The sequence below is a fragment of the Balearica regulorum genome, chromosome 1 (assembly GCF_011004875.1).
Source record: "Balearica regulorum gibbericeps isolate bBalReg1 chromosome 1, bBalReg1.pri, whole genome shotgun sequence".
Classification (NCBI taxonomy): domain Eukaryota; kingdom Metazoa; phylum Chordata; class Aves; order Gruiformes; family Gruidae; genus Balearica; species Balearica regulorum.
This window is the reverse complement of record NC_046184.1, coordinates 44,841,921-44,867,682: the sequence shown is the minus strand read 5'-3', so window position 1 is coordinate 44,867,682 and position 25,762 is coordinate 44,841,921. Positions and strand designations below refer to the sequence as shown.

General features: G+C 40.6%; 1 protein-coding gene across 3 annotated transcripts in view; it reads right to left on the bottom strand.

Annotated features, from left to right (window-relative positions):
• ACSS3 (acyl-CoA synthetase short chain family member 3) overlaps positions 1 to 25,615 on the bottom strand; it is a 91,984-nt gene extending 66,369 nt beyond the window's left edge. Inside the window, exons 1-4 of one of the 3 annotated variants that reach the window (XM_075747721.1) lie at positions 24,937 to 25,615; positions 18,081 to 18,225; positions 5,336 to 5,524; positions 118 to 252 (exon numbers count right to left, since the gene is read on the bottom strand). In XM_075747721.1, coding sequence (XP_075603836.1) covers positions 118 to 252; positions 5,336 to 5,524; positions 18,081 to 18,225; positions 24,937 to 25,250 — 783 coding nt within the window. In that variant the 5' untranslated portion in view covers positions 25,251 to 25,615. Of the gene's footprint in view, positions 1 to 117; positions 253 to 5,335; positions 5,530 to 18,080; positions 18,226 to 24,936 lie in introns of all 3 variants that reach the window. The other 2 variants (XM_075747740.1, XM_075747729.1) reach the window with 2 other exon arrangements.
• Between the last annotated feature and the right edge of the window lie 147 nt (positions 25,616 to 25,762).

The following is a 25,762-nucleotide window of genomic DNA, read 5'->3' as shown; positions in this document are numbered from 1 at the left end:
TAAAATTCAAAACCAAACTACAACAGATACACCAGAAATTTTATTTGTAAAAGAGAAAAGGGACGTGCATTACACAGACATCTGAAAGTTAATGTAAAGGCACAACTGTACACCCACCAAATTAGGTCGCTTGTAAATGAGAACTTTATCAGGCTTGCTCTGCACCCTTGCCAGTGCTCCTTCTAGGAGGGATATGTATTCCACTTTCCTTTTTGGTTCTACTCCAAAACTTGCTGTTACAATAAGTTTGGGCTAAAATAAAGAAGTTAGACTGTTAATATATACATTTGCAATATATTTTATATATGTAAACTAATAACATGTTTTCCATTAAATTCTTTGATTAATGGTGCTCAATGTATAAAATTTATCTTCACATAATCAGAAACAGGGGTTTAGATCAGGTTTCTAAGGAAATCAAGCTTGCGTGATATTGCTGTCCATGCATCTGTTTTTCATTCTGGAGCACACTAATTAAACTTCTGACACTCTTCACCATTTTCAACCAAATTTGAGTAAAAAAATCAACAGTATTAAATTCTTGGAAGTTGCACAACAATTAATGAACAGAGAGAAAACTCCATCTCCATTTTAGCCCCTCCATTAAGGAAAAGTGGTACAATGATGCCAACAATTACCTGTCCTGTTTAGCCAGCTTTCTAATTATCTGCCTGTACCCAATGGCATACTTCAAAACCAGCTATAGCACTTTGCTGGCTCTCATCCAGCCTGCAATTAACTGGCATGGGAGGGAAAACAGGGTAAAGAGGAAAAAGGCAGCAAATGAGATGACAGGAAACTAGAAATACTGGAAGAGAATAAGCTAAAGTCATAAGGCACATTAGGGAATTAAAGTCTTTCAAGTGATGGTTGCAGGATTCAGAATGCAAAACCACTAAAAATCAGATTTCCGCAGTTCTGAGATTTTTTTTAGAATAACTTCTATTTCCAAATGTGGATTTTGCATCTTTGTCATTAAGTTAACCTCAAGTTTTATGTAAGATTTCCTAAGTCAAGAAACCTGTACACAAACTATTTTGACTTAGGTCCCAAGACCAGTATTTCTATTTCTTCTATTTCAGGAAATAGAAGATAACACCAAAGAAACTTTGTGTTAGAATGAGTCTTCAATCTCCTTGCTTTTGGAGTTTTAGAAGTATATTCATCTACGCCCCTCAGTCTGATCAAGCTAGTTTACTAATTGTATGCATTAGCATAAATCTCATTAAGTAGGCACAAACCACAATGCCACAGTTAAGGCTGCATTAAACTCAGCACAGAAAACACAGATTAAATTGTTTTCTTGTGCAGTAACAAAATGTTTCCAGTCCAAATCTGTCAGTCAGGAAAGTTTGCTAATTAGTTTGTATTCAAAATAAAGATTTATGAGGAGCTTTAAAATTTCAGCATTTGTCATCTTTCAGGATGCGCTGATTTTAATAAAAGATGATACAATGCAGTTAAACTGAAAATTCATCTGGAGGTTACCCTGAAATTAGACTGTAATTAATGTCAGATATTAACACAGTTCTATTCAATTGTTAAAATGAAAGACTGTTGTCAACACCGGGTTTACAGTCATTTGTAAACAGTGTCACCTCTGCTCATCAACTGCTTTGTATGCAGTAAGGAAGTTTAAAAATAACCAATACTAAATTGGCTAAGGTGATGTGTTTCTCAAGTCAGGGTTGCTGCTTGGAAGTATCATGGATCACTCTGGGCAAATCCATGGTCCATCACTGGCTTTAACTGCTGTTTTCTAGTGTTTTACCTCTCTGCCTACTGACATTACTTCCTCTGCATCTCTGCTCCCATATTGTTTTTATACACCCATTTCCCATGTCTTTTATGACTCCATGTAGTCCTGCACGATAAGATTAGATAGAAATATAGCTAGTTTGAAGGAAAACCAGGAAATTTCAACGGTTTGCTGGAGAAGGAATGCCAGCAATAGTGAGCTGTAGGAAAAAAACCCCACCAATATGAAGAAGTAGAAATGAGGTAACGCAAAGGCCCAATAATACCAGACCAGTGATTTTATTCTGTTATAAAGACAGCTCCTACAAATTTTTCTATAGTCTCTAACAGCATACAAGGCAAAGTTTAGAAAAAGCAGTAATACATTTTATTGGGCCAACTAATAAAGCTGCAAAAAGCCCAAACCAAAAACCGGCTACCTTTGGGGCACAAAATGTCAGGAGTGTCATGAAGTGGTTTACAGAGAGATCCAGCACTCAGACCCTCACCATTCAACACACACAGCTCTCTTCTCTTTGTGCCACAGCAACACATCTGATCACAAGCCTATACTAAAACATACTGCACTTTTGTTGTGCCTCCCTCCTCCTTAAAAAAAGTAGCAGGCATTTGAAAGAAATCCAGTGCTTATGCAGTCATTATATAGTTCTGCTGCACCTGCTGGTACTGCTCTGGCTTTGTGGTTAGAAGATCCATGTCAGACTGCCATGCACATGTAGTTTTACCAGATATTAAACAGTGCTCTAAAGAAAGAGACCTGAATCATACCATAAAAGTAGTTAAAAGTAAAAAGCAAGATAATCCTTTCTAATCTACAATACATAATCAAAAAAATAAACAGTGCTTCAAGACTAGAAAAGACCAGACTGCAACTATTATAAGGCAATTGTGCATCTCAAGTGTCAGCAGCTGAGCGTGCTGCCTAATCACTCAAAAGGTTGGATCATCTTATGATGAGAAGCAGGGGTGACCATTAAGAGCCTTACCTGTGCCCAGGAACTGCCTTGTTCAGAATAAACTATTACAAAATATTAGCTTATTTTTTCAAGGAAACCTTATTAAAATCTCCAAATGTGTTAAATGTAAATAAGTGAGAAATACAGAATTTCTTACCGCAATGGAAGATAGTAACAGATAGTTTTGAGTAACTTGAGTGTTTCGTACATTTTGTATTTCAAAGAATTGTTGTTCACTTGCAAATTGTAATACTGCTTTAGTAAAGTGTTTTCAAAAATCACATGTCTGAAAAACTCCATTACTTCCATTTTATTTTGCAGAGTTAGGACTTAAAGTCTAAAAAGCCCTCTGGAATTGCATATAATTATTGTGATTGAAAAAACATGAGAAAATTTGGTTGTTGAAGGCATAGCAGCTACCCTATCAAATAGGCATATAAGCATATTGTTAAGTATTCTTCTCAGTTTTCCTAGTTTACTAACATAAAGTGCTTAAACAGATGTCATGTTAATTTCTCAAAATATAGGTAAGGTCCTTCAAAAGTACCTATTGTTTCGATATTGCAAACTATATATTCCCAGTTTCAGGTGAAAAGAAACATGACAAGAAATGCCTGTTCTCATGCTCTGTATCACTTCATCACAATTCACTGCAGAACATCTGTAACTGCCAATACCTGACAAGAGTAAAAATTATCAGCTGCAGGACTTTGAAGCATTCCCAGACCTATTTAAAATTCAAGATGAATTAAGGTAAGCTGGTAAAGTGCATGTACCTTTTCATAGTCACTAGAAAGTGCTTGTTATTTCTTTCACTTAGATCTTACAATAAAAGTGAAGTCTGACCTCTCTTCCACAAAAGCATCTCACAGCACATCTTTAACTCTTTCTAATTAATCTTACCAATATTAGGTCCTGTACTGCAGCATCTAAACCAATTCACATAAAAGCCTAATAGAAAGGTTAGGGTTTTTTGAGATTGCTTCAATTAATTCCTGAGTTCAGCAGAATACCATCTATCACAGCTACTTGTATACATATCTTAAGATAATCTCAAAAGCTTTACAGCATTGCAAAATTGTGGCATGTTTTGAAATTTAGATTGAGGATGTGCCTCTCCTCCTTACTTACACTTTCATTTGGACGAAAAATCATCCAAAATATCTAGATGTGCCTTTTAAAGAAAAAAGAAAAAGGCAATGTAAATTAGAATTTAATCAATGGCCTGTAGCTAGTAATTCAATAGCTAACCCTGCAAAAGACTTGTTGTGTGACCTTGGGTAAATCACTTAAATTTTGTCTGCTTACTTTTTAATGCATGAAGCAAGGATTATGGTTACTATGCTGTCTCCTTTTGTTCTTCAGAGAAAGTCCATTGGGATTAATTAGTTAATATTTGCAAAACACTCTAAAAGTAAACATGCTAGATGATTCATATTGTAGCAAATTCCATTTTAAAAGTCTATCATTTTTTCTTCTACATTATTTTTCCCTAATCAAAAGCTTCTATAAGTTAAAATTAATTTTTACAACTCGTTGAAAAAGTGAGGGAGCGGGAGGAAAGTCAGGGAAAACTATGGAGCTGTCACTAGTCTTCCCCCAGCTCTTTTTCACGATTCCAACAAACCATTTCAGCCCTTTTATTAACTTTTACTTTGTTAAAACATCAACAGGGAGGAGGGGGAATGGATTCAACTTTCTATTTACAAATAATTCATAAAATTCAAGCCTTGGGGATCTGAAAAGCACTTCTGTACACAAAAATCTAAGTTCCAGAAATCTTGTGGACTTTACTTCCCATAATGTTTTGGCTTACACACCCAATGAACGTGATTTGGTGATAGACGGCTACCATGGATGGTCTTAATGATCCAGGTGACTGAGCAAGATGACGAAGACTTTTGTCTCGTTCACTGGTAGAAAACAAGAACAGAAACTTCCAGTACAAACACTGTTAGCTGGTTTGAAACTAACGCACACACAAGCTACTAATATGCACATATCAGCTACTAAGTAGGTTATTAAAGTACTATTTGCATTTTCAGTTACAAAGATGTCATAAACAAGCTCAACTTGTGCTAACCATGGAAGCCTCTGAAGCATTCACCTCTATTAATTATGTTCTCTGCAGAGTCACTTAAGACAGCTGGTTCCCTAGCTGCCTTGATTCATGTACAACTTAGATGAAGTAGCTATAGAGCTGAAAAACGTACTACCTAATATGTATAAACATCAAATGAACCAATAAAGTCATTCAGAGTTGGCAGCATTTTCCTTGCACACTTGAGGAAAATGCTGTGTGAAAAGCCAATTTCAACGTGATGCTTTGTAGACAAAGATTGACAAATGGAAGAATAATGTATCCTGTAAACAGAACAGCGTGTTAAACTCATGCTTTTTTAAAAGAGGTCAAAATTTGTATCTCAATGTCTGCTATAAAAGTATCACTCTCAGCACAGATGTAGTACTTTGTTCACATTTCAATGTTAGGTATTATAAACAAATCGAGACTGCGTGCCACACAAAGACAAGTGTTATCCTCTCTGGATAAAAGGGGGTTTGACATTGATTTATATGAATAACTAATGCAATGGTGTTTGTTGTTCCAAATACATTATTACCTTTGCATGATCAATGCGAACAGAAAGTTCTTTAGATGCAAATCCACCAAAAATCAGGCTGTGGATGGCTCCTATTCTTGCACAAGCCAGCATACAGTACACTGTCTGTGGAATCATGGGCATGTAGATGACCACACGATCGCCTTTCTTCACACCATGTCTGACCATGACATCAGCTAACTTGGAGACCTGTACTGACAAAACATTCACAACATATTAAAAAGTTTTTTTCCAGATCTGCTGTTACCCCATAAAAAACAACTTTCACACCAGCAACAGGCCCAGGACATTAAGGAGATAAGGCAGTATGATACAGAAAGTCGATGAACGAAGCAATCCAGGTTCAATAAATTTAGGACAATTTCCTTTTTGCAAAAAAAACACTGTAAAACTTTTTGGGGTGGGGTTTTTTTTTTTGGTACAATGAGAATGGACTGAAGCTATTTTATACATTAGAGCAAAAAATCAATTGCAATGTTTTGCAAAATTTTAAATGACACTCTAACTATTCTTTCTTTTATCCAGATAACTGCTCATATTTCTCAATTTTAGCTTTTAAGAATGGATGTATACAGGGCTTTTCATAACACAAATTCTGTCCTAACTAGCTAAAGTTTGAAACACAAATCAATATGTAGAAATATTTTCTCTACTGCAATGTTGTAAACTTCTCAGAACCTGAGACAAGAAATCTTATCCCATGAACCAAATGTAAATACAAACTCAGAGAAATACGTTTAGACTCAAGAAATCATTTTTCCTCTCACTTTCAGATTTTCATTTTTGGTATGCAGAGGCCTGCAGACAGACTGTGCATGGCAGCAAAGGACTGGAACTCAATAAATTGGCTGGTTGATGAGAAGCAAAGCATGAGCCAGTAATGTGTGCTTGCAGCCCAGAAAGCCAACCGTATCCTGGGCTGCCTCAAAAGAAGCGTGACCAGCAGGTCAAGGGACGTGATTCTGCCCCTCTACTCCTCTCTCGTGAGACCCCACCTGGAGTACGGCGTCCAGCTCTGGAGCCCCCAACATAAGAAGTACATGGACCTGTTGGAGCAAGTCCAGAGGAGATGATGATCAGAGGGCTGGAGGACCTCTGCTATGAAGACAGGTTGAGACAGCTGGGGTTGTTCAGCCTGGAGAAAAGGCGGCTCCGGGGAGACCTTAAAGCAGCCTTTCAGTACCTGAAGAAAGCTGGAGAGGGACTGTTTACAAGGGCATGTAGTGACAGGACAAGTGGTAAGGGCTTTAAGCTGAAGGAGGGTAGATTTAGATTAGGTATAAGGAAGAAATTCTTCACTGTGGTGGTGGTGAGGCACTGGAACACTGTTCAAGGCCAGGCTGGACGGGGCTTTGGGCAACCTGGTCTAGTGGAGGGTGTCCCTGCCCATGGCAGGGGGGTTGGAACTAGATGATCTTTAAGGTCCCTTCCAACCCAAACCATTCTATGATTCTATGAAATGTGATAGATCAGCAGCAATGTCACCCGTCTACATCACCATGAGAAAAAATTTGTTACCTTGACAGTGTATAATATTCTGCCACAAAACTAGTATTCAATATTTCATTAGTAGACCAAGACAGACAATTTACCACATAGTAAGTTCTGGTAGAGTGAGTGTGGGAGCCTGTGACAAGCACTGTGTACTTGTGCCAACCTGCTTGTTGCAACATGGAAATGTGGCATCTTCTAAAGCAAAAGCAAATTACTAATTCCCCAAAAGAAACTGAATGAACTCAGCCCTCAGGGGTTTCTCAAGTTCCAGAGGTTGACAGCTGTGTAACAGTATCTAAACCTGCTCACTGTCTTTAATAGACACCACTGTGTAGAGGTGTATAAGTAATAGAGGTAAAAGTGCACGTAACTGTGCACAAAACATAGGCTAATAAGTTAACAGGAAAAACTTTAGACTAAGAAGAAACAAAGTAGACTTATAAGCTAATGGGAAACAGAATGGAAGTAGAATCATCCCAGGAAGTAGTGAGCTGGAATACTCCATAAGCATGGTTACACACCAGTCAGACATAACAAGAACATGAGTTTTGCTTGCAATAGTTTTACGTTAGTGATAAGACTAAAAAGTTAAATTCTCTAGGAAGTTCTTGGGATATTTGAAGACATACAAATCTAAGTTCAGAACAAAGGAGTTGCTCTGTCTTACAGGGGAACCTGTAAGTTCTCCCCTACAGTAGTAAAGCTCTTCTTTAAGAAGTTGCCATTCACTAGAAAATACTACAATAAACTTAAGAAGCTTAAACATTCCAGTTTCTTTCACTATCAATGTAACATGAATCTACTCATATATGAATTCCTCACATCTTACCTGTACAGTATTATTCCTTATCTATTCATTATATCACATAGATAAGGTTTTAAGTAAAATTTAGTCTCATGAAAGACCCTTTTCTTCTGGTACTGTAAGGCTGGAGAGAAAGGAAAGGAGAGACAAACTCCTGAGAGCAGCAGGGAGATGTTGCCTGTAGAACAGAAAATACCCAAGCTTCAGAAGCAGTAAGAGATGTTTTCAGTGACCCAGCAAATAATGCAAGCAATGGGAGCAGCCTAGGCCAATAATATATGTTGGGCAAGTAGGACAGGAGGGAAGGACCCTCTTTTTCAAGGATGAGCTACTGAGGAGGGTAGATATTCTTTGAAACGTTTTATTTTCATTTGTATTATTCATCAAATTTGAGTTTTCTGTATTTAAAGAGTTACATTATTCCAGCTTAATATTTCAAATTCTAGTACCACTGCTACTTTTCAAGATTTGTAGGTAATAGGCTCTTTCTTTTATGGTCATATTCAAGAAAACTTGGGGCAATTATATCCAATCCTAGAAGCCTATCTAGTATATACACTATACACATACTGAAGAGGTTAATATAGCATTACTCACTGCTTCTCTCTTCAGTGGGAATACATATTCAGACTTTCAGCAACCTGAGACACTAACATCCAGAAGCTCCAGATGCATCTGACCTGCACTTCCATTAAATACACAGTTCATCCACTATCAGACCACGCATATTTCTACACTTCTGCCTGAGGATTTAAGGAAATGGAAACATAGAAGCCCCAAGCATGCATGCTTACATCAGAAGATAACAGCACAGTTTCCATTTTTTATAAACATTGCACAAATCCCTGTTGTTATTTTCAGCTGCAAGAGAGAATATGTTTATAAGGCAAAGTCATCACCATATTGAGATGAAAATTCACACAAACTGAGGTATGTATATGATTTGAAACAGACCTCTTATATGAAATGTTACTGATTATCAAAAGAAAATATCTTTAATTCTAGACCTATTCATACCGATCAATGCTCTATAAAACTGACATACGTTATTGAAACCCAACAAAAATCAACAAGCCCTGGTCATGTACACAACTAGAATTTATGGCTGTATCACCAGCATTTACAGTCATTTCTAGATAGGATTGGTGAAAGTAATTGTAAGTAAGGATAACAACGCTACTTCCAAAGATAAATTCTTTTTCTGTACTTCCTGCTGGGAATGCATTAAAATCTGCAAACTCATTGTAACATAGAGCTAATATCACCTTATCTCAAAGAATTGAGAAAACTAATCCTTATCTTTGCTGCTTGTGAGACTCTCAAGGAAAGTGCTGACAAAAAGGCCAGAGGCAATGAAAACAATATTTAATGAGTAATTGCATATTCAGTGTAAGTGTGGATAGTAGGCAATAAATAGTTAAATACAATGGATGAGTATTATTATTCATTATTATTATTTTACAATTATTAATAATGATGAAAAAGGCAATGTTTGCCTGCTAAAGGAAAGAGGCATCTTTTAAAGACCATAATTAGTAATCTTGTAATAGAAGATTCCCAGTGCTTGTATACAAGCTATATAACTTTGGCACCTGGCTGTAGGAGGGAGACAGTGAAAAGATCTGCATGTACTTGAGTCATTTCTATTGAAACCTATCACGGGTTTAAGTGTACTTAAAGCAGAACACATGTATCATGCGGCAGACAGGAACCACATGTCTTCCATGCCAACTCAGTAATCACTTGTCTGCACTTAACCTCTCCACCCTAGAGAGTTTAATGTCACTGAAGACAATAACCCGATACAATACATGGGTATCTATGATCTTCCTTGTGCCCTTTTCTTCATCCTTCTGACAGCCAGGGAGCATTTGGACTACCTAATACATAATAAAACACTGTCTCTATCTGCACCTATTTGGAAGACTAGAGAACATCATAAAGCAGGTTTACATTGCCCTTAAGATTGCCCTACCGTGAAACCTCCAAGCAATCACTCTTTCTAAAAAGAGGGGCGGGAAGAGGCAGTAGTGACATCTCATTAAACTATTAAAACCCATGAAACCTTCCACTTTGTTCTGGTGTGTTGTTATTTATGGTTTATGTTAAGACAGCATACTTTATGACTCAAGATTTTACAGTTGCTATTTTCCTACCAGCATGCTATTTCTCTGCTTTTCTTCAAGTTTAAGATTGCTCTATCACTTTAATATATTTGACATTTCAGTAATAAAATCACTTTAGACCAAGTGATATAATAAAAAACTCAAGTAGCTTTTCAGCTTTGAAGATCTGGGCTTAAATTACACTTCTATCAAATGCAAGCCCCCAGCGAGCATGGCTTTATTTTTACCCAGCCACCACACAAATACTACATCTGTATTAACAGTTCAGGTTTGGAGAAGTACTGTGGTTCTAAAGTAAATCACCTGGCTGCCCCCAGTAGTTACAAAAAGCAGTTTTGGTCCATGCCAAAAGAATTCTTAGTAGACACGAAAACAGAAATTTCACTCCACATTCTCAAAAGAAGAATTTCAAACCTTCCTGGGTTGAATAATGACTGGGTCTCACCAATGTCAAGTCCTTCAATGCAAGCTAAACACAAAAGGATTCTTCAAATACCAAGAGCTCCTGAAACTTCTGAAGTGCATCTCACGGTGTACAAAGAGCCATGTCACTCACATACACATTCCTCTAAACCAAAGGCAGCAAGTCACCTTATGCTCTTCAGCTTCTCCACTGTGTTGTTTTTCCAAGACTATTAAAGAAAGTAGTCCTTGCTGCTTTCCCCCACCCCTTGAACAGCCTCTTCACTCTTCTATTACTCTTCTTGTTTCCTCCTTTTCCTACTGCTGCAACAGCTTCTCCAGCAGATGTACCACCCTGTTGCTAATATCAAGCCTGCTGCCAAGCGGGAGAGGACTGACAAGTGGTGCTGCATTAATTTCAAATAGATGAAGACCATGTTCTTGATGAGGTGGCAAAATCATGCTGCAGAGGTGGTATGGTATGCATGCCCCTACCACAGAGATCTTGAACACACTGTTAGGGGAGGAGAGAGCATTCTGCAAAGCTCATGAGGACGTCCACGCCCTTGGTCCCAGGATCAGCAGTCCTGGGACACAGTCTAGGGGAAAGCATGGCAATGGTGCTGCACATGTCTACATGCCCACAATCCCCAGAGGACCCCTGTGAGGCAACATGTAGGAACATCCCCTTGGCCCACTCTCTGCCACGGCAGGCAACAGCAACTGCAAAATCAGTGGTCGAGACACCCGCCAGAGTAAGTGTGCGTACTCCTTTCCCGTACATGCATTGAGCATGGAACTGTGTTTAGGTTTCTGGTAGAATTAGGCCACTGGTCGCAGAGCTGTGGAAAGGCAGTATGAGTCTCTGCATTGACTGTGGGAGCTGCTATGCCTTGAGAGACAATTCCCCAGCGGTCGTGAGCTGTAAGTTCTGTAGATCAGCAAGCTCTGTCAGAGACCACCTGCCCCATCCCAGCTCTGCCTGTTTGCCAGGCACAGTCCTGGTAACTGTATAAGCTGTGGACATGGCATGCCTTGATAACACAGCCCCCTCAGGCTCCTGCGCAGAAACCCAACCACATTGGCTCAAACGCAGCGTATAAAGGATCTGCTCAGTGGTGGTACTGGTGCTGGTACACTCTTCAACAAATACCAAGAAAAAAATACAAATCAGGATGATTTCTATTTCTTTCTCATACAGTCAGAGAGCTGCTGGAATTGCAGTTAGTTGCAGTAACTTCCCCTTCCTTTTTCAGATGCCAAGATGGTTTTTGGATTGAGAGAAAGCTACGGATTTTTGGGAAGGGCCATTTTCCTTCCTGGTTTGGGAGATCGGCTGTGGACTGTGTGTCTCCAAGGAGGGAATGGGATGAGAGGGGGACTCCATAATACTTATCAGCATGGCATGGATTTAATATTTGATCAGAAGTGATGCCATGGCATTCACTTGGCAGAAGAGATGGGTTCCAGACAAGCATTTGCCTTAGAAGAAATTTCTGGTACTTGTGAGGGATGCCCCAGCATCTAAGCTCCCCTAAAAGGCCATTATTTGCACAACATCCACTTGGAGTGGGGAGAGAAATCAAGCAGCAGTGAGACAGATGAAGGTGAGCACGGCACTTCCTAAAGGAATCCACAAGTCAAGGAAGCAAAGACTTCTGGGATAGCTATGCTCAGATGGCTTTGAAGCAAGCTCTGAGACATTCAGTTCAAAGAATGAAACTAAACCTAGTCCAAAGTACAACTCACAAACCGCATACAGTGGAAATGTCAGGAGCCTCAGCAGTTAATTCAGCATGGCTTTGCTTCACTCATCTGCCCAAGCTGCACCAAATTATACATTACTGTAGGAAGCGCTGATGCTGACATGCTGCAGTCTAACTCACTTCAGTCAGGGGAGGTAAGTTCCAGCTGCTTCTTCAGACTTCTACAGTGTCATCTAGAAGTCTTGTGTGTGGAATATGAAAAACCCAAGATACCACTCTTTGTAAATTACTCATTAGTCTCATCCTTTAAAGAATACTAATATTGGTATTTTTGAAGAGCTACTCCAGTGACATTGCAGTTAAGTCTTTCTAGGACATGCACTGACATCTACGATTTAAATAACATTAATAAAAGCAGCATTAAACAAGAAGTCTAATAAATAGTTTTATCAAGATAATGTTGATAAACAGGATAAAAAGGTGGGTTGTCAATCTCAGTAGAATTTTCTGTCTGTACTTTCGTTTTGACACTAAAGCAATTCTGAGAAAAAAATATCTTGAAATGAAAGTCACTATTTCTAGCTAAGAAGGAATTGGTCATTTTTCAAGGAAGAAGACAAAGAAAAAAGATGGAGTAAAGCATGAAGAATGAGAAAGACTACTAGAAACAAAAAATCTGGGTGATTCCTCAGTCACACACAGCAGGAGATACAAGCACAGCAAGACAGATACATACATGAATCCAAAGTCACAATGGCTAACACAGCTATTTCAGAAGAAGATGCTTTTAGGGTGGGTAATTATGGAAAAAACTTTCCTACAGAAGAAATTACATCCTAGCCCATTGCTGATAATCTGAAGCACTTCTTTCTCACCCATATTTTTGTAACATTCAATGCTATCAGAAGCTTGGGGCGGCGTTGGTGTTTACTAATCCCGTCATGTTACTGCACTCAGAAATTATTTATCACAGCACTGAATTCAATGTGTTAATTGTGCATTGTTATTGAAAAGAATCACAGAGAGAAATCATACTGCTTTTGTGTACACTATCTGTCAAGCGTAACAAATACAAATAATACGACTCTCAAATTCTTGAGATTTCTATTTAGCAAGTGAGACATTCTAGAGAATACACCCAGTGATGTAAGCAGAAGGGTTTTTTCACCTATCTAGCAATCTTTGCCTTAACCTGAAAATGGTAGTACTTTCCAACACAATCAGAAAATTTGGTTTTAAATTAACAGAAGCCATTGCTCCTTATTTCTTCTGGGTATCTTTATATTTCACTAATACTACACAGATTCAGCAATATTTCTAACAGAATTTGTGTCTCCCTGATCTTTTCCTGCCATCTCACTACTGGAATTAGAGAATGTCCCAAGGCATAGTCAAAACTTTCACCTCATCCCCATTTCACTGGCTTCAGTCCAACATTGTAATCCTCATTTAAAGGCCTGTAACAGGCATCAGTAAAAAGTCCAATCAGTACATTCTGGAAGACTGTTGTGTCTTACATTTGCCAAATTTCTCCTCTCTGCATTTGGAAGATTTCATCTGTAACAACATATAATTAACACACTTAAAATGCAACTGTATGCACTACATATAACTTCACTTTAACTAACTGCAATTCTCAAGACTTTCCAAGTGTGAAGACAGTATAGTTGTACAGAATATCAACACAAACTGATCCTGCCATTATTTACATCAATAAAGAATTGCTGAAATTGTCCTGCAATCCTTTTGTTCCAGTTCTGCCAAAAAAACCCCAAAACCAAGCAATCATTTCTCACAGGTTGGGCACTAAACATACACAAGCTTCCAACATTTCCCTTATAGTTTGGTGGTGCTTAACTTTAAAACTGCACCATCAGTTAGATCTGAACAGCATCTCTTAGATCTGAACAGCAGTACAACAAGTAAAAAAGATAGGAATAATTTGAAAACAACAGCTCAAGCTATCCCACCCTCTCTAAGGAGACATTGTCTCCAACCAAGCACCTACCTAATTTTTTGCATCCTTACCATCACTTGCATGCTGGAACAAATGATCCAACTTGCTACAGAATTCTGCATCTCCCACCCTGTGATCCACAGTTATCCTACATAACTTCTGGTGAATCCATCCAAAAACTCCCTTTTTCTTACCAAAAGCCGGAAAGAATTCCATCACTTCAAGTGCTGGTCAAGTGTCTCTTGTAGAGACATTTTGAACAAGCAGTCTCTCTGATAAGACACCCCCATTGCACCATCAGCTTACTGGCCAGACAAACTACTAAACATTCCTTGGACATGGAGAGTCCAAACAACAGTCTGCACACAGATACACACTGTCAGGCTATAAATTAGGAAAGGAACTCAGGAAAGAAGGCAAAAGGCTTCTTTCCGCACCAGGAGGTTCATCAACTTTGGTCATAGGTCTGATCCGCACTCATACTGATCTACAACAAAACATTCAGAGCACTGGAAGTCTATTTCAAAATGACAGGATGTAGTACTTTTAGCTTACCCTGAGCAGACTGAGAACATAGTGACAGGCAGTAACCGAGGGCTGTGAGCCAAACATCATCACCCACGCTCCACAGTGGCTTGTTAGGCCTTTTCTCAAAGTCTTTCCTAGCACCCACAAGATCCATGACACAAAATACATCAGCCCACGTCTCTCCCATTTTCAGCAGATCTTTTTGTGAATACTTTTGTTATCGGGTGTCCAGTAGTTACCAGGTAAACCAAGTTAAATTTATTCCACAGCAGTGGACTAGAAAGCTTTGACAAGCAAGATATTAATCTCAAATCCTGCCTTTCACTTATGTTTCCTTTTGATTAAGGAGACAAGCAAACTGTAGAGAATTCAGAAACAGTATTTAGATAGGACTCAGCTACCAGGAAGATTATAATGAACTTCTGAGTTCTGCCACACACCCCCACAAAACTTAAACCAGTTCTCCCATTCGGGTTGGTGATGTTGCTGTAAGAGGAAATGTGGAAGAAAGGATGTGTATGTTGACTAGCAAAATCATAGAATCACAGAATGGTTTGGGTTGGAAGGGACCTCAAAGATCATCTAGTTCTAACCCCCCTGCTGCGGGCAGGGACACCCTCCACTAGACCACGTTGCCCAAAGCCCCATCCAACCTGGTCCTAAACACTTCCAGGAATGGGGCATCCACAACCTCTCTGGGCAACCTGTTCCAGTGCCTCACCACTCTAACAGTAAAGAATTTCTTTCTAACATCTAATCTAAATCGACCCTCCTTCAGCTTAAACCCATTACCCCTTGTCCTGTCACTACGCTCCCTGATAAACAGTCCCTCACCATCTTTCCTGTAGGCCCCTTCAGGTACTGGTAAGCCGCAATTAGGTCTCCCCAGAGCCGCCTTTTCTCCAGGCTGAACAATCCCAACTCTCTCAGCCTGTCCTCATAGGAGAGGTGCTCCATCCCTCCGATCAGCTTCGTGGCCCTCCTCTGGACTCGCTCCAACAGCTCCATGTCTCTCCTGTACTGGGGCCCCCAGAGCTGGATGCAGTACTCCAGGTGGGGTCTCACGAGAGCTGAGTAGAGGGGCAGGATCACCTCCCTCGACCTGCTGGTCACACCTCTTTTGATGCAGCCCAGGACACGGTTGGCTTTCTGGGCTGCAAGCGCACACTGCCGGCTCATGTTGAGCTTCTCATCAATCAATACCCCCAAGTCCTTCTCCTCGGGGCTGCTTTCAATCCATTCCCTGCCCAGCCTGTAGTTGTGCTTGGGATTGCACTGACCCACATGCAGGATCTTGCACTTGGCCTTGTTGAACTTCATGAGGTTCGCATGGGCCCACCTCTCCAGCCTGTCCAGGTCCCTCTGGATGGCATCCCTTCCCTCCAGCGTGTCAAGCACACCACACAGCTTGGTGTCATCAGCAAACTTGCTGAGGGTGCACTCGATCCCGCTGTCCATGTCACCGACAAAGATGTTGAACAGTGCCGGTCCCAGTACCGACCCCTGAGGAAAGCCACTCATCATTGTTTTCCACTTGGACATTGAGCCATTGACCACAACTCTTCGAGTGTGACCATCCAGCCAATTCCTTATCCACCGAGTGGTCCATCCATTGAACCCATGTCTCTCCAATTTAGAGACAAGGATGTCATGCGGGACAGTGTCAAATGCCTTGCACAAGTCCAGGTAGATGACATCAGTTGCCCTTCCCTTATCCACCGACACTGTAACCCCATCACAGAAGGCCACCAAGTTTGTCAGGCACGATTTGCCCTTAGTGAAGCCGTGTTGGCTGTCACCAATCACCTCCTTGTTTTCCATGTGCCTGAGCATAGTCTCCAGGAGGGTCTGCTCCATAATCTTGCCGGGCACAGAGGTGAGACTGACTGGCCTGTAGTTCCCTGGGTCTTCCTTTTTACCCTTCTTAAAGATGGGGGTTATGTTTCCCCTTTTCCAGTCGGTGGGAACTTTCCCAGACTCCAGGACTTCTCAAATATGATGGCAAGTGGCCCAGCCACTTCATCCACCAGTTCCCTCAAGACCCACGGATGCATCTCATCAGGTCCCATGGACTTGTGCACCTTCAGGTTCCTTAGATATTCTCGAACCTGATCTTCTCCTTCAGTGGGCGGTTCTGCATTCTCCCAGTCCCTGCCTTCTGCGACCTGGGCAGTGTGGCTCAAGCATTTGCCAGTGAAGACAGAGGCAAAGAAGTCATTGAGTACCTCAGCCTTCTCCATGTCCTAGGTAACCAGGTCACCCATTTTATTCCAGAGGGGACCCACATTTTCCCTCATCCTCCTTTTATCACTGACATATCTATAGAAGATTTTCTTGTTGTCCTTGACATCCCTGGCCAGACTAATTTCTATCAGGGCTTTGGCTTTCTTAACCTGATCCCTGGCTGCTCGGACAGTTTCTCCGTATTCTTCCCAGGCTACCTGCCCTTGCTTCCACCTTCTGTAGGCCTCCTTTTTTTGTTTGACTTTGCCCAGGAGCTCCTCATTCATCCACGGGCGCCTCTTGACGGTTTTGCTTGACTTCCTCTTTGCTGGACACATGACACATAAAATTGTATATATAAATTTATAATTTTGTATACATTAGATTATGTATATAAAATACCTATCTCTAAAAGAATAAATAAAATTAAACAAGGAGCTGGGCCTTTTTAAAGTCTTCTGATTTCTTAAAATACTGAAGTAAGTTGTTCCAGCTCCAGCCTACTGTATGGTAACTTCCATGTTGTTTTTTTAACTTGGTCAATCAACAGAAAACTGATGAGGAGTAAATGTTTTCTGTATTTTCCTTAAAAGGCAGAGTGCAGTACACGTTTATAATTTTTTATAGCTGTATGACTTCTCTTTTCTTGCAACAGTGGAATAAACCCCTCACAAACTGAATTGCTGTATTGTGAGCCTCATTTCACATTTTAAACCATACGTTCACATTACTCCAGACACTACGTGCATATCTGAAGCAGAGTCAATGTGTTCCATTCACTGCAATGCATCACGCACATGGAAATACATTAAGGAAGAATATGAGCCTGATTCCAACTTTTTTTTTGTACTCGGTGTTAAGTGCAACTGCTACATGGAACTGGAAGAAAAAAGCCAGCTAAACAGAGGAGCAAGGTGAGGGCAAATCACCAGCTGACGGCTGTGAGAGCAGAGGACCTTGAACGGGGTACAGACACCACAGACCTTACAGACAGAAAACTAGTGCGGGGCTACCAGCAGCCCCACTACAGCCTACAACGGGGCAGGTGACAGCTCTTTTTAGAGATCCTCCCTGTTAAATTTCATTGAGTTCTACATTCAATTACATGCAGCAGTAGCCAATATACACATCTACATTTCAACAGAACTGTATTTTTGTTCATCGTAGCAACTGTCAAGTGACTTGACTAATACTTTGCTTTATCTTTTAAATATGAAATAAGAGCTGTTAGGGGGAAAGAATAAAGAAATCCAACAAAGAAAAGTTCAAAATTTAACCAACCACAAAAAAATTATTAAACTGCAAAAGAAAAAGAAGAACTAGAGGAAGATCAAAACCTTTTAGAAGCAGTATAACTGAGTACAGGCAGTGAAGCTTATAAATCAATACTGAGCACAGCAAAAGGAATAAACTAGCAAGGTAGAGCATTTCTACGTCTCTACTCTCTACCTGCAGTGCAATATTTACTGCCCATTTTCCGTAACAAGGTTATTCTCAAACATACCTGTTCAAGAAGTTCTTTATATGTTATTTTCTCTTTGGTATTTGTTACAGGACTGTCATAAATAATGGCAATTTGGTCTCCTCGTCCATTCTCAACATGACGATCTACAGCATTGTAACAGATATTCAGCTCTCCACCCACAAACCTAAAAAAGAAATTGGAAGTACATAACAGCCAGCCTTACAAACTAAAGAGAGTACTTTTTTCTTTCTTTTTTTTAAGGAATGGGAGCATTTGATTAAAATATAGCTCATAAAACATTATACTCAGTTCAGGAAGTAATTTTTTTATTCTACAACCTCACAATCTACTAAAAAAGCTAAACAAGCCTCTTAGTGAAAAAAAGTGAAAGTACCATACCTTAATTGACTTAAATAAGAATCTGCCATAATTGGTCTTGATTTAACTTACTTTGTATCAGTCATTCTGATTTTTACAGCTAAGGTTTCAGAGAAAAAGCGTACATTCACATAAAATAACCTGACATTACGAAAATATGTAATTACACTACTTTGTATTAGCATGCACACATATCTTTTTTTAAGAACAGGTTCGGGACACAAAATATTCTTATTCATCTCTTGGCAATAACAGTTAAGCATACAAGCATCTGTATCTAAATGAAACTGACCCCAACAGTTACAAAATCTTACAAATTTGTCTGACATTCATAATGCATTTGATATTACCATGTTTTACATCAGTGACTCAAAATCCCCTGTAAAGCAATGTGAGTCATAGGCTCTTCAACAACCAGACATTTACAGAAAATTCTCATCTTCTAATTAAAGAAACACACTTCACAAGCTCAGGTTTCATTTTTATTACCATTTTACACCGAAAAAGAAAATTCAAATGCAGTATAATCTTCAAGTAAGAACATACAGAAGGCACCAGATACAAGATGATTATACTAACTGAAAGATGGCACAGAATCTAAAAATTAAAGTCCACTTTAAATAATGTTCTTTGTGTCTGTTTTCTTCTATCTGCATATATCTCTCTACAGCAAAAAGAAGAGCAACACACAGAAAAACCACAGTTGAGAGTCTCCCAAAAATTCTATGGGGATACTCACTGTGATAATGTGATATTGTTATAATGTAACTAGAAATAAAATCAGATAGCCTAAAGTCACCCACTACTAGTTAAAAGAGTATTTCCTTCTTCATCTTTCCTGTCTAGTAAAGGACTGATCTAAATTAGGATATTTGATATATTATTCGTATATCTGTATTCACAAATGCCATAGGATAGCCTTTATTGTCAAAGAATGGCAATTATTAAACCAAAATCAGGTAGGATGTTTAGGATGCAGCAATCTTTTATTGTGACTCATTTACAACATCATTAATAAGGAGAAGGTGAGGGACTGGGAAAGTAACAAAAACATTCTGTACAACAAACCCTTCCCATAAAAGAAGAACTGTATGAACAATAAAGGATTGGGACTTGTTTCATATAATATGGAGAAAGTGTCAAATTACTGTCATAAAAGTTGTGTAGGATTCAAGTCATCCATTGATTTTTATATATAGGATGATATGAACAAGGTAACAAGGGAGTGCACTACCTGGACTACTATGTATAACCACTTAATGCTCAAAACATGAGCAAGCACCGGAGCTTGGATTCCCTCTCAAGATATATGGCAACATCAGCACTGTCACATAAATTTTTAACAATCACTTGCAAACTAGTATGTGAAAAAGATGTGACTGCAGGTTGAAACAAAAAACAAGACTATCGGGATAGTGTGATGAGAGCCTTGCTACCCCATTCAGAAGGAAGGAGGCTCTTACAGATCAGAGGAGCAGAGATGCACCTCCCATGACCACAACTGCAAGACTTTCGCTTCTCTACTGTCACCCAAGGACATGCTCAAATACCTCATTCCAGCTGACAAATAAAAGCTGCCTGGCTTTGAAAAGCTGCCCTGTGCTGCTGCAAAATTCTGTTGATCCTGTGATTCCCAAAGAGATGACGACCTGTGAGGAACTTTGATTTGCTTGAATAAGCTTTAGTTGGAAAGAAACAGAAGCATGAAACCAGGACCCAGTCTTGAAATAAGATCAGTGAGATGCTCCTATTTAAAACAGAGGTCTAGAATCAAAAAAGAAAATATTCCAATACACTGCAGAAAGATCTGAAGTGGATCTGCAGGATGTTTGTAAGAGCTGCCAGTAAATCTTGCCATAATAAGCAGGACTGTAAAATGCTAATCTGTTGCTAACCATACAACTATCTCAACACAGCTTACCAACTGAATCCAAGTCTGAAGAACTTTATTTTAGGCTGCGTTCCTAATGCTGAGAAATTAATGACATTCAACAAATGGAGCACAGTAGGAGTAACACAAATAAAAAGAGTAAACAGTAACAACTCTAATACATAGAAGAAACTGCATTCAGTGCACTAGTAGTCTCTTTGAAGAGCTCATCTACCATCCGCTGGTGCTATGGTGGAAAAAAAATGACAGGGATCTTCCTGTCAAAAATTACAGCAGAATTTAAACTGGTCATAATGTCAAAACAGCTTGCTTCACAGGAATGTTTTAAACCAATATTCTGACAATATCTACCTATTTTTTTGATGTCTTTTTCCCGTACACCCCTGAAAGCAGCAGCCTTTGATAATCCCCATTATGCATAACTTAGATCTAATAAGGCATCTTTTTAATAATTTGAGTGTGGTGACCCACATTAGGACCCCCTTGAGCCTCTTTAAAGCTGCCTAAAACTAAGAATTACTGCCTCTGTCTACCTGGGGCTCAGCACCTCCCATCTCATCCCAGCCCTGAGGTCTCGGAGGGTTTCTGTTGTTTTGCAAACAGGAATCTCAAGCACATGCACCTACCTCTTTAACTATACCTTAAAATGACTACTCTATTCACCTTTTAGGGGTAGGAATAGAAGAGGGCATGAAAGCGCTGACCTTCTGTTCATGTTTTACTCTTGGCAAGTCAGTCAGGTAGGTCTTCCATAGCGGACGGCATGTTATGTACAGCTTAACATCTACCATCTATGGCCTGGACAGTTTTTTAACTGCATTCAGTATTTTTTTGGATGTGACAACAGCCTACTTGCTACTAATGAAATAACTATAGTAGTGAAGAAGGCAACACATAATTATGCCTTAATTCACTCAAATATTCAATATGCTTGAATTTCCAACACTATCTGCTATCTTAAGAATCCAAGTAGCTGTATTCAGAGACAAACTCAGAAGCAAAGATCATTAAGAACAAAGTAAGTAAAGGCTCTGAATAAAGCTGTCATATAGGCAAAAGAAAAAACTACATTAAAATTATTTTGCACCATAACTGTAAACAAAGCTAAAATCCTTTTGTGCCATGTAGGGTACATATACTTCTACAAGCCAGATTCCTAGGAATCGACTGGATTTTTTTATTATTTTTCTAGATGAATTGAGAATCAAAGCTGAATAAAATGTTAGACAAAACCACAGTATCAGATGTTTTAAGACAATACTATGGTAATTTATCCAGTCATGTTTTTTAAGTATAAGTAACATTTGAATAGCAATCTGTGGAACATTCCTAAAGTTCAAAGGTGATTTTATATTGCACCTATGTCTTAGAGAAAAAACACAACTTGCAGAATTGCCCTCTGCCTACATACGTTAGGAAAAACTGTTTCCACATTCCCAAAGAAATACTTGCTTTAGCCTTTCTAACTGGGATTCCACAAGATCCCAAAATAATCTGTTCAAGCATTTCACTATCTTCAGCATTAAAAAGATTTTTCTTTCTAACATCTAAAATCTACATCTCCCTTGTCGTATTTTAAGACTTCTAGTTTTGACCTCTTCAAAGCCAACTCGGAGAACAGTTTTTCCTTCAACTTTGCAGCCAAAGTCTACGTGTTTTAAAACTTAGGTCTCCTTTTTGTCCTCCCCACCAAACAATTTCAATTCCTTCATGCTCTTCTTGACCAATCATGGTTTTTATTCATTATTTTAGATGTAGCCAAAGCCAGATGAAGTTTTGCGCCGTACCAGCCACTGATGCAGGTTGGAACAGTCAACGGTAACTGGGATTACTGCTTCAACTAAACAGTCAGGGAATGGTGACACTGATCATATACCTTTTCGAAATCATTTTGCATCCCACTGACATAATACTGGTATTTCCAATGGCATACTAGGAAAACATAGTAGGGCATGCTCACATTTCTTTCATGCTCTTACAGTATTTAGAGAGGATGAATTGGCACTTGCCCTATAGCTATATTTTAAACATGTTAACTGCCTCCTTCAACTTCTTCAATTGACGTAAATGAGACTGGAAAATATATTAAAAGCATCTGTTTCCGTAAGTCTCAGGTGTGGCAACCAAAATCAAAGATACTGGAAAAAACAGATATTTAGTATAGACCTAATAATATCTCTCTGAAGCAGGAGATAAATTCTAACTCAAGCAGCACATACATGAACTTCTTAATACTATTTTTAAGGTCTCCATAAACCGCTCTCTAGGTAAACCTCAGAATCAGAACTACATCTTTACCGTGTTAGACCAGCAAGCTATGGTTTTTTTGGAAGCCTCGCCTCTTCCTCAGTTATGTTCTGTCCTCTTTGTCTTCTCTTCAGCATGTCCTCTGAAAAAGCCTCTTATATCCTCTCTCTCTCTCATATTCAGTCTTTTCCTCAAAGAACTTATCTGTCTGTCGTCCTGCTGAGCGCACTGAATGCTGGTAACCATCTGGGATTTCAGAGGCATTCCAGTACTACACTAGTATCACATACAGCCTGTTATCACTTAAGGGGAACTTAAATAAAAAAATGAAATAAAATTGCATGTTGCCTGTTAAGACATTAAAGAGGATTAAACAAATTTGAATTGCTTAATGTTTTATTATCCACAAGAGAGCAACAGGTACCTGATATCCAAACAATAATTAGGGCTTGATGTTAAGTCTTCAGAGACTTACATCTTTATATAATCCCACTTAATCACAGACTGGTTGAGGTAGGAAGGGACCTCTGGATGGCATCTCATCCAACCCCTCTGCTCAAGCAGGGCCACCTGGAGGCAGTAGACCAGGACCATGTCCTGATGCCTTCTGAATATCTCCAAGGATGGAGACCCCACAACCAACTCTGTGCCAGTGCTCAGTCACCTTCACATTTTAAGTGTTTCCTGATGTTCAGAGGGAACTTCTGTGTTTCAGTTCATGCCCAAGGCCTCTGGTCCTGTCACTGGGCACGACTGAAAAGAGCCTGGCTCTGTCTTCTGTACACCCTCCCTTCAGGTATTTGCCCACATTAATGAGATAATTTCAGTCTGTTGCAATCTGCATCCACAGAGGGAGAAAGATGTCAGAAGTGAGGCCAGAAAAGAACCTTGGAAGATAAGTCTGACTTCAACCCATGAAACTTTATCCAGTTATCCCTGTTGTAAGACCAAATAACTTCCATCTGAGAAGCCACAATGCTTTACAAAGACCTAACGGTGTTACTTTCAGTAAGCTTATCATACTCAATAAATCAAACCACATTTGTTTGACAGATTCTGATAGCAAAATCATGCTCACTAGCATGTATTATATTAATTCCTTAGTTCTTAAAAAGTAACCATTGTATTGACTTCTTCATTATTCCGTTCAGGAATGCCAGACCCAGTGAGCTTTACTGGTCTTTAATTATGCAGGCAATCCTACTTGCCCTTTTTGAATAGTGCTATGACCTAGAAATCAAGGTCGGTGGACCACAGGCCCCCCTACCCATCCATTTTAGGACCTCTGACTGTTATACGGCCCTGCTAACTTAGAGAGATTTATCCTGGCTTGGTGCTGTTTAACATTCAGCTTAAGACATATAAACAATTTTCACTACTAGAGATGCCAAGCAATAATGTCGGACACCACTATGAAAGCAAGCTCCACTCTACTAGTTCTGTATCTCTTCATTTGGGCAGATTTGAGAGTGCTAAATATTTTTTATTACATTTTGAGAATGACTAGTATTTTTAAATTAAAAACCAGAAAATTATAAAAACAGCAAAAAACAACAATGCACTAAAGATGACCCTCATCCTGCATTGCCTTTTTTATCCTGTATTAGCTTTTCTTTGAGAAAAGATCAAAGAGCATGATGTAAACTTGCTGAAAAAGAGGCAATGATGGTCAACACAAAAATTTAACAGGTAAATCTCCTTTGAGAACATACTGTAAATCCTGTCTGGTAATTTATAAGAAGGATATCGCATTCTGTCTTGGGGCAGTTTGCCATTCACCACGTGGAGATATATATATAAAACAATGCCGTTGTTTTTGCCAAATGTTACCTTAACTGCATCCTCTAAATTACAACCTACTTAGTTTCTAAGATTAAACAACTCTGGAAGCCACTGTTTCTGAGTTTTCACACACGTACGTCCCCCGGCACCTGACGCCCGGTTTCCTGTGCTCACAGGAGCCTGTCCCCAAGCCAGGCCCAATAGGGGTTGGATGGGGGAACATCAGGCACGCGCACCCACATCACATAGACACGCATGGACCTCACACCCACACATATCACACCTGTCACAGTGCACGGTAATTCCCCTCACCCCAACACACTCATCCATCTTGCTTTTAATCTTTAATCTTAGCTGAGTGTAATCATTAAACTCCTCTGTGCTCTGCAGCCACCTCTGCCATCAGCTACGGCACACTGACCACCCCAAATACGTTCTGGGGTAGTTTGTGTTAACCACACGACCCCACACCCAGCACACCCCCAGCCTCTCGGCAGGCAGCTCTCCCCGTTACAGCTGAACTGTGCACTCCCGCGCCCCGCGGGGCCCGTCCGGCCCCGGCCCCTCCACCGCACCAGGGGCCACGGGCAGACTCACCAGGAGGCGCTCCCCAAGCGGCCCCGCTCCAGGACCCGGGCCCAGGGCTTGCACCACTGGATCTGCTCGGCGGCTGCTCCCCAGACCTTCTCGGGCTCCGCCACGGAGGACCTGAAAACTTTCTCGTACTCGTCCAGCGCCCAGGAGGAGGCGGCACGGCCGCCGGGCGGCAGGCAGCGGGCAGCGGCGGTCCAGCCCGAGAGCGGGCTCGTCGCGCAGCGTCGTCCCGGCCGCCGCCAGGCACCGCCGCCGCCCCGGCCCGCCGCCAACCCCACAAGTTTTGGCAGTTCCACCAGCCTGCTCAGGAAACCCATTTTCCGCGGCCTTCAAGGGAGAGGAGCCGCACGGGCTTCGTTAAGGCTGGAAAAAGCCCTCGAACTGCACCAGACGGAGCGGCAGCGGCGGCTCCCGTGGCGACGGCGGAGCTGCCCCTACAGCGGGCCGAACCGCCCCCGCCCCGCGCTCCGGCGCTGCCCCCGGACGCCGGCTTTTGCTCGCTAGCGGCCAGGAGCCGGAGGGGCGCGGAGGCGACTCAGAGCAAGGCAGCGAGCGTCGTCTGAGCCGTGGCCGGAGCCGTGTCGAGCGGGGGCGGTCGGGCGGCGGCCGCTGCTGCACCCTGTGGAGCCGCGGAAGGGTCGGGGCGGGCGCCATGTCGGGGCGTCCGGCCCTATCAGCTCTTGGCTGCGACCGACGGCGGAGGGAGACTGAGAAAGGAGAAATCGAGAATCTGAGATTACTTTTGACTTGATTTGCGTGACATGTAGCCATGATACTCCTCAAATATTTATTTTGAAAGCCGTTCTTGCTTTGAGAAAACTTCCCTGTG